Source organism: Coturnix japonica, chromosome 14 (assembly GCF_054131305.1).
Source record: "Coturnix japonica strain WE chromosome 14, WE-NBRP24, whole genome shotgun sequence".
Lineage (NCBI taxonomy): Eukaryota > Metazoa > Chordata > Aves > Galliformes > Phasianidae > Coturnix > Coturnix japonica.
In genome coordinates, this window is record NC_140676.1 from 5,518,295 (window position 1) to 5,537,468 (window position 19,174).

At 44.6% G+C, this 19,174-nt stretch overlaps 1 protein-coding gene across 1 annotated transcript in view; it reads right to left on the reverse strand.

The window, feature by feature from the left end:
- Nucleotides 1–959: 959 nt before the first annotated feature.
- The window catches only part of SLCO3A1 (solute carrier organic anion transporter family member 3A1), a 99,320-nt gene continuing 81,105 nt past the window's right edge, over nt 960–19,174 (reverse strand). The window contains exons 5-10 of the mRNA XM_015873136.3: nt 16,920–17,084; nt 14,773–14,971; nt 13,878–14,016; nt 9,587–9,762; nt 6,490–6,554; nt 960–2,437 (exon numbers count right to left, since the gene is read on the reverse strand). Of these exons, the coding sequence (XP_015728622.1) occupies nt 2,058–2,437; nt 6,490–6,554; nt 9,587–9,762; nt 13,878–14,016; nt 14,773–14,971; nt 16,920–17,084 (1,124 nt within the window). The 3' untranslated portion in view covers nt 960–2,057. The remainder of the gene's footprint in view (nt 2,438–6,489; nt 6,555–9,586; nt 9,763–13,877; nt 14,017–14,772; nt 14,972–16,919; nt 17,085–19,174) is intronic.

A 19,174-nucleotide genomic window follows, 5' to 3' on the forward strand; every position in this document is an offset into this window, starting at 1 on the left:
GAAAACCAAGAACCAAATATCTGCAGACACAACATTTGTTTAGTATTCGGCACAGTGGAGTTTGTTTGATATACCTATTTCATCCTTTTTTGCCCTTATTGTTGCTGAACTTGTAGTGCTGTGCATGAATTACAAACACGTTTGTGAAGCAAATTGTGTGGAAGCAGCCTGATGCCCCACACCCATGTGTAAATGCCCAGACAAGAGCAAGGTCTGCTAAAAATGAGCAGCAGGTTATCAGCCCCTGTAACTGCCAGCAATAGGTGAGGAACAGGGGCAGATCAGCCCATCTACTGCATGGAAGTGATGGCCAGCATTCGGATCAACATGCCGGCATACTTCTCTAAACACCTGCACATTCACAACAGCTTCAAAATACAAACAACAACAACAAAAAAAGGAGTTTTCTGATTATGATGCTGACCCTTAAAACCATTCTGACATTTACTCTGGTGGAAATGGGTCTGGTTTCCATTTCTGGCTGGGGAAAACTCATCAAACACAATCACTTAGTATTGCTTCCCAAAAGGAATGTTTTGGAAAATAAAAATACACATGCAAAATAAGCCTGACCTGATAGCTTCTTGAAATCAGTTCAAAGCTTCCCCTTGATTTCCACAGTCTTGGATAAGACTGCATTGCAAAGGCAAAGCCAAATCTGTTCTGCATGGGCACCTCCTGAGGATGTGAACAAACATTTCAGAGGTGCTCAGAGCTGGCCAGCCTCTGCTCCCATAACCCAGCCTTCCAAAAGAACACACTTTGCACATCACAGGGCAAAATGCGGTCTCTGGGAGGGGAGATTATTCTACTTTCCTCACATGGCTTCCATGGAAGTGAGTGGAATTTCTCAAGCGAGAAAAATAACCGTTGTGAAGATTAAGATCAGTGTCCCTCTCACCTGGTACATACACACATACACACACACGTGTACTGTAAAGAAAACATCCACCACACAATTTCTAGATTGCAAATTATATATATATATATATATCTTTAAAAACAGGAGAGAACATAAACAGTTTCTCCCTTCATATATATGTATTCACTGAGTCACATAGAATATGAAAAAACTATATTATGTAAATCATCATATTATCTATAATTCTCCAACTGTTTTTATAGAGACACAGTGCGTTCGTTCTCTTTTAAAAACATATTATGTGTCTTCATTGGCTTGGTAGCATATTAGAATGAAGGCGTATGGATAAAAAATGCAGAGGATTAAACAAACCCCTTGAGTCACGTTATTAAACAGGATCCTCCCCCAAACTAACGCAAGTCCTCCCAATGGAAAAGTGTCAGCGATTTAAGGGTTAACATAGATTTGAAAATAATTTCAAAAATTAGAGGATTACACAAGACAAATATTTGGACTTCATCCCTCTTTTAGAAATGACAGCACATTTGGCAAGTGTGAGCAAACATCTCCAACTTTACTGGGTTTGAAAGATCTGAGCACAGCTATTCAGCGACAACCCAAAAGCTGCGATCTGTGAACACGCCTTGGGCTGGAAGGACTCGGGTACTGGGACAGCACTGCTCGCTACCTGGAAGCTTTCCAGCAGCTTTCAAGGTGTTTATCGTGGACTCGTGGCTGGTGTCAGGGCAACCATCACAGAGCAGGTTTGAGCAGCACTCAGGTTTGAAGGGCGGACCCTTCGGCCCATTCTATGACCCCTGGGGCTGCAATCGCCTCTTCGAGCATTGCCATCATCATCTTGCTTCCTCCACACCTCATGCCCAAGGCTCTCTATTGGCCAAACTCTCCAACAAACCTCTGCAGGAGCCCTTTGGCAACTCCCATTTTGGAAGCCCATACTGTCAACAAAGGGGCTGGTAGCTCCCTGCTTTCTCCATCACCCCGCAGGATATCACAAGTGATCCCATTATATGATGTCGTTCTCAAGAATCCCGGCTGGGTTTGACTTTGAGAAAAAGACAAAAGTTTCCTGTGTTGCCGTTGTTGTTCTGTAATTTTGTTTCTTCATTCTCTCTTCTCGTTATTATTAAAAAGGACCCTCAGATTATTGATATAGTCCATCCCTCCACAGTCACTATAAAACAGACTCCATATTTTCACACCACTCATGATCTTCAAGGTTATAGATAAATTTTGTCCTATGTGGTTGGTTTTGGGGCACTGAGTCCCGCCCCAGATTGTCTAAGGTGAGAGTAGAGGCAAAAAACTCACTAGTGCTGAGACCACCTTCGTGGTTCTTGATGTATCTTTTATAGTTTTTCCTCAAGCACTGCCAGGTGGTTGTATACAGGATGAATGCAAAAGACTTGAGGGCTATAGCAATACTAACATACAGGTATCTATAGACCACGTTGTCATACAGCGCGCAGGCTCCTTGCTCGCCGCAGAATGTGCTCCAGAACAGACACGTGGAGTCAATTCCAGCCCCAAAGATCAACGGAGGTGGAATAAAACCTGTCAAAATAAGAGAGACAAATCATGCTTTTATGATCTTTATGATGAAGAGAGAGGACGTGATTGCACGGAACGGAAAGTGAGAGCACTTAGCGAGGTTAATGGTCCCAGATGGAGCCTGGGACTTGCTAATTTTTTTTAGCTCTAAATCAACCTAAACAAAGTGTGCGGATATGAGTTTTTAGCTTGGAGTCAATGTCTATGGAAGAGATTCCTGCTGATATCCCAAATGCAGGTAGGATTTTACTCAAGTTTAAGTGCCTTTCATTAAGCGTCTGGTTCGCCTAATGAGACTATGCAGAGGGATAAATGAAAAAGGAGAAGGATGGCTTTGCAGACTGTTGTAGACATCTCTGTTTAGATACTGGTAATTCTGCACTCCGGGGTGTTTGCTTGAAGGATGTCACAGACCCCAGTTCAGTCTGAAATCATCTGGGGCATCAAGACCCAGTTTTGGTCCTTTCCCTGACACAGGAGCAGGCTTTCTCCTGATCTAAGGAAAAGCCACAGCCTGCAATGGATACCAAAGATTAAATATGAAAAGAGGGGAAAATTTCAGTGTGCCATTAAATGAAATATCACAGCAGGGTTCTCCTACAGCCACTGCAGCTAACTGTTGATGAGCATGTCTCATTCTGCAACGGAGCTGCAATCTAAAAGCAGAGCAATCACTCCAACCCCTTTTAACCAACAAATGCGACATTTTTCCTCTCTACTTTTTCCTATCCAATGAGATTGCTATAGAAGCTCCCCCATTTCAAACTGCCACAACAGTGGTTAGGTCACGCACACCCAGCTGTGCACTCCCCAGTCAGCACCAGGCACTGAGCACAGAATCACAGAATTATTAAGGCTGGAAAAGAACTAATATCATCTAGTCCAACCACCACCCCATCCCCACCATACCCAACAAACCACGTCCGTCTGTGGCACATCTCCATGACTCTTGAACATCTCCAGGAAGGGATGGTGACTCAACCACCTCCCTGAGACAGAGCACTCAGAAGAAAACATGCATGTTCTATGTTATTTTTCCCTTCTGCTGCTGATCTATTCTAAGGATAGGCTGGAAGTGGACAAGCCCTAGGGAACAAGAAATAAAACCCAAAAAGCCCACTGCTGCATGCTAAGACAGCAAGCAAAGGAGAACACCCTATCTATGTGAACTGAACAGCAGGTGGGCACAACGAGCTCTCCCAGATTGGGCACTGACAGCATCACTCCATCTGTAGGTGCTGTGACTATAAATACACATGTAGGCACATAGACACAAGGACTGCACTTTTTAGACAGGCAAGCATTTAATCTTGGATCCAATTTCATCATTAGCCTGTATTTTCAGACTTAAATTCGATGCCTTCCTCCAGCTCGTCATGAACAAAATAATGATGCTCATGACATATATCCTAAGACTACAAATAAATTGGTTGTAGTCACTGTTCCCTGTGGTAACTGAGATCTTTTATTATGTTGATGACTAGAGCTCTGCAGGCTATGTTTGATCTTCCTTGTACACCAGTAAGTACAGGAGTAAAGAAAGGCTATACAGGCTTTTGGTACATATGTGAACCATGACTGTAGTAAATAAGAATAGATGACACAAAAACAAGACAATGTGTTTGTTAGAAACATGAGTTCCAGTCATCACATCTAAAACCCAGTTATGTTCTGGAAACAATGTAAGTGCCAGCTCCCTGTTTATCGTTGCAGTGATGGGAAAGTCTAGTGTGAGCTGGATTTCCTTCTAAGTTTTTTAACTTAGATGCCTGTCTTTGAGACCTGTAGACAACTGCACATTCAACCCAGCATTCTAACATTCATCCAGGAATAGTGAAGCATCGCATTTTTGTCATGTTGGGGGAGACAAGCAAACCACGTGGACTTGGAGGAAAAACAAAAGGAGGCCTCTGGTAGATGGGGGCTACGATGCACCATGAGCACCATTCATAAAGGATGCATCCAGGATCTCTTAAAATTCTTTCCATACATGATATGTTATAGGGAGAGAACTTCCCAAGCAGAGCCCCCTTTATAGCAGCTGCTGCTTCTGAAAAGCTTTGGCTCCAACCACATTGCTTTACACACTGAGAAACTGCTATTGCACATTTATATGAAGACAATGTTATGCTGCTCTCTCACAGCAGAATTCCTGTGGAATGAGATAATATGTCCAGGAGGATACCGGGAGAGTTCAGCTGTGTTTCATGTTATTACAGTGAATATTGAAGAGATTCAATCATGCTTTAACTCTTATTGCAAAGTGTTGCAAAAAATTTCTTCTATACATATATATTTCATTGCAGAAACTGCAGGGTCGTAGAAAAAAGCTGCTTCTGTCTTACTGAAATCTATTAGCTCCAATTGCACCTCTGGGTCTCATACCACGTATATTTAATACAGTCCTTTGATTCAAGAAGCAGCTATTATCACTCACTTCTTAAGTCAAAGCTAAAGGTGAACTGAAAAGCTTTTAAAATATATCAGTAAAGCTAGTCAGATTGTTAAGGGCAAGATTTGGATACCCTGGCTTATCTTGAAAAGCACCTTTCTCTTCATTTTCTATGGGCTCTAGCTACATTGCTGATATTCTGTGGGATGTATTCTCTTATTTCAAGGGAATTCCTTAGTGGCAGAGCAACACATAAAGATTTGAGTTTGAATTCTTTCTATGGCTTCTTTACTGGAAGAAAAAGAAGATCTATTCATCTTCAGTATACATGTCTGAGCTCAGTTTTAGTGGAATTGAAGATGCTGCTATCTCAGAAGATTTCTCTCTTTCAAAAGGAATAGGAAAGAGAGAAAATCTTCTCCCTTAAGTACCTTTTCCTTCAGAAACAACAGTCTGTCTTGCAGACTTGCCTGATGACACCACACATTCAGCCAGCAAGAGCTGCAGACAGGCCAAAACCCGAGAGCAGCACCAACAGCACAGAAAAATGCTGTCATTGCAAGGCTTGAACCAGAGCCAACCCAACCCAGACGCTTCCCTTTGACTTCTCTGAGCTCTTGGTGCAATTGCTTGATGGAGCTTTCTGTATGGCTGCAGTTACTTTACCAAGAGCAATGCAAGTCTAATTGGCTTTTATGTAAACTGGTCTGGGACCACCATTTCCCTTTCAGCCCATTGGGAATGAGTTGTTACTAAAAATAATAAAGCACTTATTCAAGGCAATGAGTGGTACTAGGGGATTTTTGGTCTCCTACTTCCTGGAGCTTTACTATAGCCTAGATGATGGCATTTAACTCAACCCTTTGTGACTGGGGGTCAAGTAGAGAAGGCGCTGCCTGTGCTTTGCCACAGAAGCCCTAAAAAAGAAGTGAATCCCACCTCCAAGACACGCAGAAACCATGTGCACCCACACTAGGATCGGTCACTGAGATAATGAGCTGAAATATTGGGGTTGTAAAATAAGAGCCATCTCTTTAAAGGGGGAAAAAAATCCATCTAGAAATAATAAGCAGGCAAACAAATGCCCAGTGTGCTCCTTTTTATTCACACACGAGAAACACATACTGGCCCAGAGGAAGGAACAGCCATATGCATTTTAATGGGATATTAACCCACAGGAGAGTACAAGGACTTTGCCTGCCTCATTTTACTGCCTTCCTTTCTGAGACACCAGAAAGAAGGGACAAACACACCATATGTAACACAGGTCCTGTCCCTCAAATGAGGATAAAAATACGTATTCCTCTACTTCAGCCATACGCAATATAAGCAGTAATTGTGCAAGCTGCTGACACGTTAATAGCTATAGGAGAAAGCTGGCTGCGTGGGTGCATGGCAGAAATGGTCATTTCTCATGCAACACCACATTTTCTTCCATTAGCACAATTCAAATGGCAGGAAAAGTGCCTTTGGGAATCTGGATGCCATATTCTTCATAGGGAGGTCTTGGACCCCACTGCATCAGATCCCACCCATGACAACTACAATTTCTGATGTCAAATAAGTATGCATGAAGTAGAAATCAACTCTTGAATATTAAAAACAGTTTTTTCGGTGAGAGAGGAAAGGGATGGGGAGAAAGACAAGACATCTTTGTACCTACCCAGCAAACGGAGAAGCAGGAAGAGCACCCCCAGAGCATAAGACTTGAGTTCGGGGCTCACGGTTCTGTAGGGAGAAGAGGGAGAGAGTGAAATCGATTCTTATTGTTCTGCTTTCATTAACACACCCCATGGCAATCCCAGGCTGTCAGCCAGGATGCCACCACCAGCTCTTCAAAAAGTCATTAATGTGGCTTTTCTTCTTCCTTTGCCTGAACCGCCTACAGCCTCAAAAGTAATTGCAGTGGTGGCCATGTGATAGGTGCAGGAATTTAGCAAAGTCATTAACAACTGCAGCTCGTCTCGCTGTTGGATGGGGAAAAAATCTCATCCCAGCATTTACCCCATCGTGTTTTTAAGGCTCCAGATGTTGAGAATTTGTATCATCTAGAATCACAGAATCACAAGGGTTGGAAAAGATCAGTAAGATCACCCAGTCCAACCACCAACCCATCCCCACAATGCCCATAACCATATCCCGCAGTGCCACACCTAGATGGTTCTTGAACATCTTCAGGGATGGTAACTCCACCACCTCCATGGGCAGCCTGTGCCAATGCCTGACCACTCCTTCTGACAAGCAATTTTTCCTCACATCCAACCACAGAAGACAAAACTTCTTGTCCTGAGGCTTCTCAGACTACAAGGAATAGGGGTGGAAAGGAAGATGATGGACCAAAGTGTTCAGTAGAATTGCTGGGTCAAGCCTCCCAGTGGGGATATGCTCAAGGAAATCAGTTTTCATGGAATTTATCTTATACTGGGAAGACAACTGCTGCCCTGCCTTTTGCTGTGGACAGAACCCAGTTTATCGCATTAGCATTAGCCTTCAAAGGTGCTTTAAAAAATAATTCAAGGCTTTCTAATACGCTTAGCTCAAGGATGCTACTGGCTAAAGGTATTCTCTTGAGGGAGGCTCTGAGAAGTCTTTGGCATTTCAGAAACCATTAATTTGGTTTTAAGTCTTATAATAGCATTTTATGTCCCACTGGTTACAAAGGCTTGGAAAGCATATAATGATTCCCATGTGACTGCTTATATATTGGGGGGGGAATCCCGACAATACTGATAAAATAGCCAGAAAGAGCAATTGGTTTTAAATTAAGTAAAGACCATTCTGATCACCTGCCTTTATCTCATGCATTACGCAGGACATGTGACATGACATCGTGAGTCCTGCATGAAGCCCAAACCTTTGGCTGTGTTTTAGTAGAGCTACCCAGGCTGGATAGAAAGACTTAATGCCATGAAGAATCTACTCTTGGAAAAATGTTCAAGAAGTTAATGGCTTGGCTCAAATGGGATTTACAGCAGAGTGGGAAATGAAGGAAATGAAAAGGGTATCAAAGTTTATTTTATGGAAAAAATTGATAATCATTTGAAAAATTCACAGAGGGTTTTTAATTAACAGCGGTGTTCATCTGTCCACTTCTGTTGTATTTAAGACTGAAGTCCACCCCCATACCTTAGGGTGAAGTAACATTTGCCACCTGGAGACACTATCTTTTCTTTACTGCCCACAACACTGAACTAATGACTTTCTTAGACAAGACATCTAATTAACAGACACTGGAGGAAACAAACCTCGCACCAAATGCCCAGATTCTTCAGGGTATGGACTTGCACTGATTCCTGCCCTAATGGTACTTGCTTCCCTTTAGATGCTGGACAAGCAATATCAGAAGGCTTTGAGGAGTGGAAGACAAACCCATTTATACTTTTATTTTCCTCCTAGACACTATCTAACCCCCCTCAGAGTGACTCTCTTACATAGCTGCATCTTCAAGCAAACAGTTACATCTGACAGAATTGTTTCCACATCAAAACTTCAGTTCTCTTTGAGTGACCATCTCAGTTACACGCCAAAGCTACTGGTCCCAGTGTAACTCATACTGGCCTGGCGAGGAGAGTTCATTCTTAAATTAACCACAGGAAGTGGATGATACCACTTGTCCCTGCCAGAGACACCACAAATACCAATGCCATCACCTCCTTTCAGCAATGCTTTACCCAAAACTGCAGAGAACATGAGGTTTTATGTGGTGAACAGCACTTTCCCATGGATTTTAGTAGCTAAAAACTAAAACTCTGATAGGAGTGTGGTTGCTATTTTAAATGGGTGAACTGTTTATTTCCCAGAAGTGAGAGATGAGCATGTTTAATGTTCCCTTCCTTTTTTTCTTTGCTTGTATTCTCCTTGGCGGCTGACTGGCTTATCTCATTTGGAGCCGACACGAAGACAACTCCATTCAGGATCCTACAGGTGCTGGCAGCTCCCTTGAACAAAGAACCCTTCAAACTTCAGATTGCTTTTGCCACAATATTTATCACAAGAAATTTGATTTCCCTTTAGCTAGATGCAAAGAGAGAAAAGAACTAGTAGGTGGAATATCTCATTTTGTATCCTGCAGGGAGACATGCCCTCACAGAGCCGTTCTGTCCACGATCCACTGAAGAGTGTGCTTCTAATACAAACCTTATTGATTGGACTTTATTGGAATTTTCCAGGCTGCAGAATGGATCTGCTATTTATGCCTCTGGTTATTATTCGCAGTAAGTGACAGCCCGGACAGATAAGTAATTCTGGATAAACGTGGGCTTAGGTATAATACTTAGATCATAGGGGGAAGTGTTCCATGTGTCTGGAAATAACACAAGGTCAGATATTTGAATAAGCTACTTCAGCTACTCATATCGGCTCTACTCTGAGACGCCCTTCACAATTTCAAGTTCGTTTTGTTCTTGGACTTTGTCCAGGATGAGAGAACTTAAACTCAAGCCAAGGGGGTTCTGACCAACGCTCACCTTTCATTTTTCCACTGTTTCTAAGATCTCCAGGCTATTTCTACAGGTATCTTATTAAGCCCTTACCTGCTGAGAACATAGGGCTGCGCTACTGCCACTTTGCTGATGCAACTGTAATGCCCACATTCTGCTGCACATCCGCATCTCCCTCCCCACGATCCCTTTCTTCCAGCACTCTACACAAACTATCCCTTAATTCCCAGTACTGAATGCACTGGTGGGACATAGCATGGATGCTACCATCCATGATCCCACTCCCCCTGAGAGCAGACCCAAGGTGAGCCATGGAGTTACCTGATGAGGATGATGACGGATGGCGTCTGCGCCATGGCCCCGATCATGCTGCAGACACACATCACGCAGAGGAATGTCAAGAAGGCCTCTTCACAGCCAGGACTGGGGCATTTTCCAGGAACGACGGTGGCATTTTCTGCAGGGACTGAGCTGAGGCAGGAACAGCCGCTGAGGTTCTGCAGAGGAGCACTGGGATTCAGGGAAAGCAAGAGCCACAACCCCATTGATCACCCTCTGTAATGCCACAGGCACTCTGAGCCCTCCCACAGTTAATTAAGTCACTCCTAAGTGCTTATTTGAGGGGAGCTTGGGAAGGGTTTCAGGAGCATGTCAGCTCTGATGCATGCAACCAGCAGGGAAACACCGTCCCTTGGCTTGTTTCTTTCTTCTGCTCCTTTCAAGTCTCTCCCATAAATGTCACTGCGACAAAATTATTACCAAGTTATACTCCTTCGGAGAAGAATAAAGGAACGATTTGTGTCCCTGAGACACAAAAGAACCCCAAATTATGGTTCTAATTACTTTCCACTTTACCTCTGTCTTCTTGGCTCTTGCAATTAAACTGAAGTACATTAACATCGGGTTAGTCTGCAGCCCTGCTCCTGGCTGCAGGTTCAGTGCCTGATTCCAGCACCCTGAATGATGGGAAGTGGACAGCCATAAGAGGTGCAGCAGACCACCATGGGCTGACTATTTCAGCTCGGTGCCACAGACGCTGCTGAACTCAGGAGCACTCCAGTGCTAACAAACGACATCTGGTTCACAGAGATTTTTTGTAGAGCTAAAAGTTGAAGTCAGGCAAGACAAACTTTATCAATATGTGATCAGAAGGAGGGAGAAATAACTGCATTTCTCTTTGATGTCTTCAGCAAGTGCAGAGTGTGAAAAGAAGCTTTGTTTGCCAGTCATAGATTTAGGTTTTTTCTTATTTTCTAGCTCACCCTCCTGAATTTCTGAGCGGGGGATGTCGATGCAATTAAGGAGCACAATACTACCAAGAAATCCCTTAATGAATACAGAATGAAACGATCATAAATGATTCATGGCTTGCCTTCACTGGGCTGCTGGGTTTGCAGGTCACATGTTTGTAAGAGAAGTAATGGCATAAAGTAAAACATACAGAAAAACAGCCAAATCCCCTCCACCACATCAAAGTAGAAGTACCTCTGCTTTTCTATCGGGGTCCCCTTAGGACTGTACAAAAGCACACATTCTGGTTCGCTGCCTCAAAAGCAAAGGAGCCGTGGGGACAGTGCTCTAGCCTTCCTGACACTGATCTCTTTCTTCTGTGTAGGAGTCAAATGATTTTCTTCCACACAAGTGCATAGCGGGCAAGAGAGACCGCAGTGGAGAACTCCAGGAAAGCTGGAGGAGACATGCAGGTGCCTTTCTGGCTGGCAAACACTCATTAATATAACAAACTCCTGTGCTGTGAGTTAGAAGATGCCACCTGAAGGCTTTGAGCTGGTGGCAATTAGCAGCACCGCAGTGGTGTTTGTGCAGTGACAGCAGTGCAGCATTGTAACTCCTGGTTCTTACTGCAGCACGCTGCCGGTAACCAACCAGCAAGGACAAGGCCCAGCAGATTAAAACCCATCTAAATGCACAGCTGTACTGAAAATATCCTGGGATTAAATTTCCATCAGAGCAAAGATGAAGAAGTGGCTGCTTATTTCCAACAAGCTCTCATTGAGGGGAAGAAAGTACCTTTTTTCTGGCAACAATGGGGCGCATCCTCCTCCCACTGACATAACTTCATACCTGCTATAACAAGCCACGCCGCCGGACCCTGACACTTTGCCTCTCCATCCATTTTTTCAACCTCTTTACACCCAAGTGGTGTCCCAAAGCAATGCAAGTAGTTTGTACCAACTACATCTGCTTGCTTTGTGCTGTGCCTCATCCTTACTTGGGAGATCTTTGATCTTTTATTACTGACGTGCTACACAACTCCCTGAGATCAAACAAGGCAACATCAAAGATGGACTTTTACCTTCGCCCTGTGGAGAAGCAACTTTTTGTTACCCATGCCAAATTATTAGAGATTCCCTTCTCTGCACCCACTCCCCTCCCTCCCCATTCAATCACACGTTTATCAGGCTCCCACTGCCCAGCAGATATTTTGCGGGCATGCGAAGCTGCACAAATGCAGTTTGCATCCTACATTTGGGTTAATTACCTACACAAATTTCCCATGTTTTCAATCATCTAATTTTTAAACTCTGGCTCTGATGATAGGAAAGGGACAAGCTGCTACTTCCCTGCAAAGCCCTGAGATGCCAGCATTGCAATGCCAGGCTGGAAAGCGCGCACCTCCAGCCTAAGGGGAGGTTAAGAAAAGCAGTACAAGAAGTACAGGCTTTGCATGCATGGGTCACTTATGGGCATGGCCCAGAAGAGATTTTCTGGTGGGTGCCAGAGCTCTGGCTATCAGCACTGACACTCATAAAGCTTTCTGGATAGGTGCACCCCTGGAACAAGCTCAAGAAGAGAGCACAAATGAAAAAGAACCAACTAACTGAGCTACAAACTGCTTTTAGAAATTGTTCACAGAGGAGAAATGGAGAGAAGCAGTCAGAAACGTCCAAGGCAGTAAAGTTAAATAAAGCATTCAGAGAATTTTATGTCTCAGTAAAAAGCAACCCTTGGCTCATCACAAGCATATACCATTCACAAGACCCTCTAGACAGGTCATTACCTGGATTATGGGTTTAAAACCTGGTTTAGAATTTGGCTTTGCCTCAAAGCCACTGCATAGCCAAACTGGTTCATAACTCTTGGTAATACTCCTTCCAGATGATGCTATTGCTTCACTAATTTGTGTTCAAAACGCTACTGCAAAGAAATACACAAAGCAAAGCAACAAAAAGAACTCCGGGATGGAGACGAAAGGGCAAAATAAGAAAGAATGAGTGAATAAAAGTGGAGGAAGGGAGAGCGAGGTTCTTGCTTGGAGGTTTGCTCTCACGAAGCACGAGGTCAGGCAGCTGCATACTGAACAGGCAGAGCTGAATTTTCATTACTGTGCTCCTTCCAAAGGAGCCAGAGCTCTGCCCTGAGTCACACAGCAAGGTAGTTCTTCCTGCACTCCAGACACAAATGACACTGGTTGTACTCTTGCTAAGGGCTCAGGGAACTGGTGAGACACTATTCTGTGTGCCCTGGACAAGCTGCCTTCTTGTTAAAATCATCACGTTACTGCTCCAAGTGTTGTTTCTCTTGTTGAGAGGAAGGCAGAAGGTAATGCCTTTACATGTACCATGGCCTGGGTCACACTCTCACAGAGTCCCTTTTGGGGTTGCTGAAAGCACCCTGATTCCATAGCACTTGTCAAAGGGATGCCTGCATCTTCAAGAATGGAGTGGGAATTCAGGAGTGAAGAGGTGTGAGCTCCTGGGTCATCCGTACCAAGAGTTCTCTCTTGTTAGCAATGAGCTGGTGTCTCTGCTGCCTGTTCAGAAAGGAAGGATGCAGCCATGGAGGGATAGCTGCACGTGGTGAGCACTGCAGCTGCAAGTGGTCACTGTGACCAAACTCACCTCCCACTCACGGTGTAACTCAGGAGACATTCGCATTTCAGCAGCACTAAATGGAAAACCAGACTTTTTAGATACTGCTAAGAATTCCACGTCTTTACACAGAGATGGTTTGGTCTTTGGGAGTTTTCCAAAGGAACAAACTCCTGAGAACTGAGAAATGCTGAGTGCCTTTGGATGGAGTCTCGGCTCTCCTGACAATTGCTCTTGCCATTGCTTCAGAGCAAAGGAGTGAAGGAGAGAAGCAAGAGAAGTGGAGGGAAATCTTCAGTAAGAGTGAAGGAAATCAGGATCTGGTCACGTCTATCTAGAAGCCAGGCATGGGAAAAAGAGCAAAAAAAGACTGAGCGGGGCAAACACAGTCAGATGGGGAACTGAGGAGATAGGGAGCAGCAGGAGGAGAGAGCAGCTTTTCCCATAGCTTGGGCCAGCAAGCTCATGCAGAAGATTTGGGTTCTGCCAAAGGACACACATACACGTTTCCCCTTGTGTTCCTGTGCTTCAGTACTGAGGGGAAAACCTGAAGGAGGAGCAGAAGGATGAAAAGAAAAGCCATCCTGTCTTGAGAGTGATCCTGGCATGCTGCTGCCAGAGCAGGGAGGCAATCTTGCAACAGAGCAAAAAACAGCTAAGGATGATCTGAGTTTTGGTGGTTTAACCACTACTGACTGCAAATGAGCCGCTCTACCAGATATGTGCTAACCTCTCACAGATTCATTCCTACAGACAAGAGATACTGAGAGAAGGCTGCTTACTGTGCTGCTGCAGCCAGCGAAGCAGGCAGACAGGTAGGTGACCCCATCTGCCCCACAGACTGGAGTGAAGGAATCAGTTTGGCATTCACAGTTGTTATTGCAGGGGGAATATGGGTCCAGAGATGAGGTTGGAGTTGAGCTGTAAGAGAAACAGAAAGACAAATTAACAGGCAGTGTAACGATATCAGCCAGCTTTTTTCTAATCAGTGCCACATAAACATGGCTTTGAAGGGGGTCAGATAAGGCAAACAAATTACAAAGAGCAGACTGCAGGCTATCTGGGTCCCAGTTTGAAGAAATCCAGGCTACGGTCTCTCCTGGGGACAGAAATGCCTTGGCCACCATCTTTCCACAACAGGACATCTAATGTGAGACTTGGGCGGCCTCTCCAATGAACAGCCCCAAAGACTTGCCCAGGGAAGGGCTGTTTTTCTACAACAGTGAGCAGCTGAGAGCCTGAAGGTTTCATCTTCAAAACAGTCACTACTATAAGCTGAGAAGCACCAGAAGCACCAGAAAATAAAATACAGATTAACTCTCTCCAGGTCCTGTGAGTGCTGATGGTGTGGTGCACCCAACGCTACGGAGGCAGCCACGGGTTCACAATCAGGTCTGGCACCTTTAGATTCAGTTTTGCTGCTTTTCACAAAGCTCATTTGTCAGCTGTAGGCACTCAGCTCTCACAGAGATGTGTGGTATAAAAGCCCTTGGAGTGAGAGCACTGTTTGACATGGCCCTCATTAAGCTACTTGCTTCATATGGCGGCTCGTGGGCCAGCACTGCCTGAAGGCTGCTCATGGAGGACAGTAACACAGCATTTCTTTTGGCAAGGCTGAGTGAGATTTGCCTTTTGCTGGCTGGTTAGAGGGGAGACCCTGAAACTCTGGGGACTTACTTGTTTCCATAGGGAACAGTAACCCCTGCCACAGGTCCTGTGTCACATCCCAGGAATAGGAATGACACATAGCAAGCTGTGGACACCAGGTTCACCAACATGGCCATCCTGATGGCTCCCAGAGCAGAAAGGCTGAGCTTCTTCACCAAAAGGCCACCCAGGAATATACCCAGACATGCACATGGGATTGCTGTCATCCCTGCAAGAGGAAAAAATCAGGTAGCAACAAGTGCAGGTAATACCCAGTAAACAACACTATCACAAGGTGAAACATTCTAACCATCCACTACTGGAGCAGCATCAAGCTGGTACTTATTAGTCCCTGGAATATTCTTCCTGTTAAACCAACAAATCCCAAACCACAGAGGCTGTGATACCTGGCAGAGTTAGACCCTGTCTGTACTGGCAGAACAACTCACCGACCTGTGCTCTGCTGTCCATGTCTCAGGCACTGCACAATTAAATCTATGCTGCTCACTCCAGACTCATGTTAGGGTACAACCGAGGCTGCCCAGCAGAGAGGAATGCATGCAAATAAATACTCTGCCTTGCATAGAAGAACCAGAATCTTCTTGCAGTTTTCATCTATACTGTAAGGGGATGGCAAAATTGCTGAGATTGGCCCATCCTAACCCAAACAGCAGCATCTCTATTGCTTTCTGTGACAACTGTCAGCTAGAAAAGTCAAGTACATTCTGAGGTGTCTAGTGACTTTGGGTGAACCCAGTTTGGTACACTTCAAAGTACTCTGATTTTCAGAGATTAGGCAATAGCTGCATTAGGAAATATTAAACCTCCCTTATAGAATCTTCTTAAACCATAAGATGCAAAATCACTGCCAGAAGTGACTCACTTTTCAGGCACAGAAAAGCATTATCACACTAAACTTGTCTGGGTTCAATTTAATCCCTTTGCTGCCAGTTACGCTCCAAACCTTACCTACCCAAGCTGAGCACAGAAGCGCATCCAAATCCTGGCATTTATGGACTCCTACAAACGCCACCTGGGAAATCTGGCAGCAATTCTGCTTAAATTAAACAAGTTGTTGTGAGGACAGTGGGAAGTATCAAAGTCTCCCTTCCCCCTGCTGGGTCAGATGCAGGACGTGCTCTGGCTCAAGGCAATTCCCACTCTGCAGTCCAGCCAGCTGTACACATGCTGGTTGGCCAGGCATCCTCCATCAAACACTGCAGTGGTTTTCCTTCCACCACTGGGTCAACAGTGAAGTTGCTTTCCTTTGCCAAGCCTTTAATTTTCAGGAAGGACAAAAGAATCCAACATATTTCAGACCTCTGTGTCACTGGTGAAGACAACGTTGACAGCAAAGGATTGTTTCTTTTGGAAAACTGGGCCAAAACCAAAAGATATCAAAATTCAATGGGAAAATAAGTGACTGTCAACAGAGCAGCTTGCAAGTGTTTTAGTTTGATATTAAGATCCATGTATTTCATGATGTCCCAGTTTTTGAGAGGTCACTGCCAGATGCCCATCTGGTGATCTGTATTTACAGATAACCCAAAACCAAGTTGCAGATATTTTAAACGAGTGCTGTTGAGAGAACGGATGCCATAAACAAATCACTAGACTGATTGGAAATGAGCAGCAGGAAAAAATAAATGAAGATCCTGCATATGCATCAGTATCCTGACAGAGGACAAATGAACGTAGAGGAATACAGAGTACCTGGAAAACAGCAGCAGTACAGTGTGCTCAAAGAGAAGGGGAATTTGAGAGACAAACAAAGTGTATGAGCTTGGCTATTCAAGCTGCTGACTGCAGTCCTGTCACCCCCAATAAAAGGGAAAAGGAGGGACCAGCAGGAGAAACTTGGCTTCCTAAACTAAATGGACACAGGCTGGAGAAATCTGGGATACCTGAATCAGGAAAGAAGTAGTTAGATGGGCAGCCCTGTAGCTTGACAAGCAGTTGTGTTCTTAGGCAACCAAATGGCCCAAGTGGGTTGAGGTTTCTGCTGTACATCAAAGCTATTGCATTTCTGGATGCTGCAGGGCCATCATGCTTCTGGGTGCTGGGCAAGCTTCCTTTTGGGCAGCCTTATCAAAGAGCTTGGCTGCAGCTAGCAGACATGCTGAGCACTTTTCAATGCCTCTGGATGCTGGAGTCTAGGCAGTGCCATGGTTACTCACCCAGCAGCTGGTTGGCAGATGAGGTGGTGAGGTTGAACTGCTGCTCCAAGTACTTCCCCAGGAAGGCAGCAAAGCCTGCCACCACAGCTATCTCCATGCAGGCTGCCAGGATGATGCAGGTGAAGACAGGATTGGAAAGCAAGTGCTTTGTTACTTTGGGGATCACTAGAAGAAAGGGAGAAGGGAAATGTGTTACTGTGTAGGCTCTGCTCAAGGTGCTCTCCATAGAAGAAACACATGGTACTAAAACTACATTTGCATTATGCACAGACAAGCTGATTGAAAAGTGGCAACACCAGAATGAAGTACCATCTAAAAAGCCAGATACCAAGAGGTGCAAAAGAAGTCACCTGTCATTCTTCTTAAATGTTACAGCTTATGTTGAAATTCTGAAGGATCAATGCTCACCAATTTGTTTCCTCCACAGAGACATCCAGCAAAACCCAGCCTTCTTTCCCTTCTCCTCTCCCTAATACCCATGAACAACACTGAGCCAGTTGATGAGCATTATTTCAAGCTTCCAGACACAAGCAATCCAAGCTCACATTTGGCCCTTCTTCTTCCTTCCATCCAAATTTGCTTCATTTTTTACTTCTCCCATTTTACTTCTCTTGGCCTTGCTTGCCTAGGGGCGTTTTGCAGCACGTTTGGGTGCAAGCTGAAATTCTCCTTTTTAGCTTGCTGGCATGGCTGCTCGTGGGTTAAGGGACATCAGGCACATTAGCCTGCATGCTCCCATATGCCTGACCTTGAGTAGATCAGCAACACCTGCATGGACCAGCCACGGTGGCTGCATGGGTAGCAGGGGACACGCTGAGCCCTTTACTGTGTAACACACACCTGCTTTAGTTTCCTGATCCCTTGCTCCTCCCTCCCAAATCATTAGTGTCCAGAGTCCGCTTCTCCAAGCCCGTCTCTATTTCCGATAAGCAAACACAAGTTACCTTACAAAGGGAAATCTGGCTAATGAATCAGATAGCACATTTTCTACTTCAGCGAACATTTTAATTATGGCAGAGATAACACAGCTTGAAGAGGAAAACATCCCAGTACAGGAGAAAGCCTTGCTTTGTCTCAATACCTGATGACTAATTTCTTCCTGAATTAAATGTGAAAATCATTAAGTTTGAAAATTACCCTGCTGAAGTGGAGTGAAGCCTCAATGGGCCCCTATTTGCATTTTGAAAATCCATTTCCCACCCCCCTCTGGCATACCAGGGTCTGGCAGATGACAGATTTCTCTGGTGTGGCTTCTGTTTTCCCTTAGGGCTCTTTTTTTTTTTGGTGCAAAATCTAATTGCATTGGCCTCAGCAAGCAAATGCATGGCTCTTTGTCAAGGCTCTGCTTGGGTCCCCACGGTTCTTTCTTTGGGGGAAAAATAAGGTTATAATTAGGTTTGATCTAACCTTTTTGGAAGGGGCCACTCCGCAGTTTCTAGTCCCTTTATAGCATAAATGTTTTTCTTTGTGCTGTATAAAATTCTTGCTTCCTGAGGATTTGCTGAACATAATGAAGGTGCGGGAGGCATAGGATTTTTTAGTAGAACGGGACTATAAAAATAAAAAGAGACAGAGAGGGGGAAGCCACGGTGATTCAGACATGGACACATCTCAGGAACCACCTGCTGCCTCCTTCAGTTCTTTGGTGGCCACCTACAGACCTTCCCATCTTGCCAGGAAAAGAAGGGGGAAAAAGAAAGAGTGAAGGTGGAGTTGGCAGAGCTGAGATTGGAAAGCCATATTTAAGGCATTACTGCCTTTTGTTGCCTCTAGAGTTCAATTTGTATAAGATTAATGGATTCCTTGAGATGCTGCTCTGTGCCAATTCAAATGTAAAGACACAGAGGTGTATTTGTAACTTTATCCACCAAATAATAACAGTGACAGCCTGACTTTTGCAAGAGGGAGTTCAAGATGGTGGACTTTCATGGCTGAAAGTGGCAAGGCTGGTATCAAATCACTGCATATTATGAAGTCCATCCTTACTGCATGTCTGGACAACCTATAATGCAACAGGGCTCCGTTCCCAGTGGAGGGTGTGATACAAAACCCAATACAAAGAGTGCAAACGCAACGTAGGCAACGCCTGGCAGCTTCCATCACATCTCAGCACGGGCCAGCTCATTCCTTTTATTTTCTAAGGAAAATGACAAGAGGCTCCCCAAAGAAATGAATATCCTTTCATCTTGCTACTGCCACCCGTTACGATGATTCATTTGACACCTGCTGCTGCCTTATCTGTCTCAGTTCTTGGG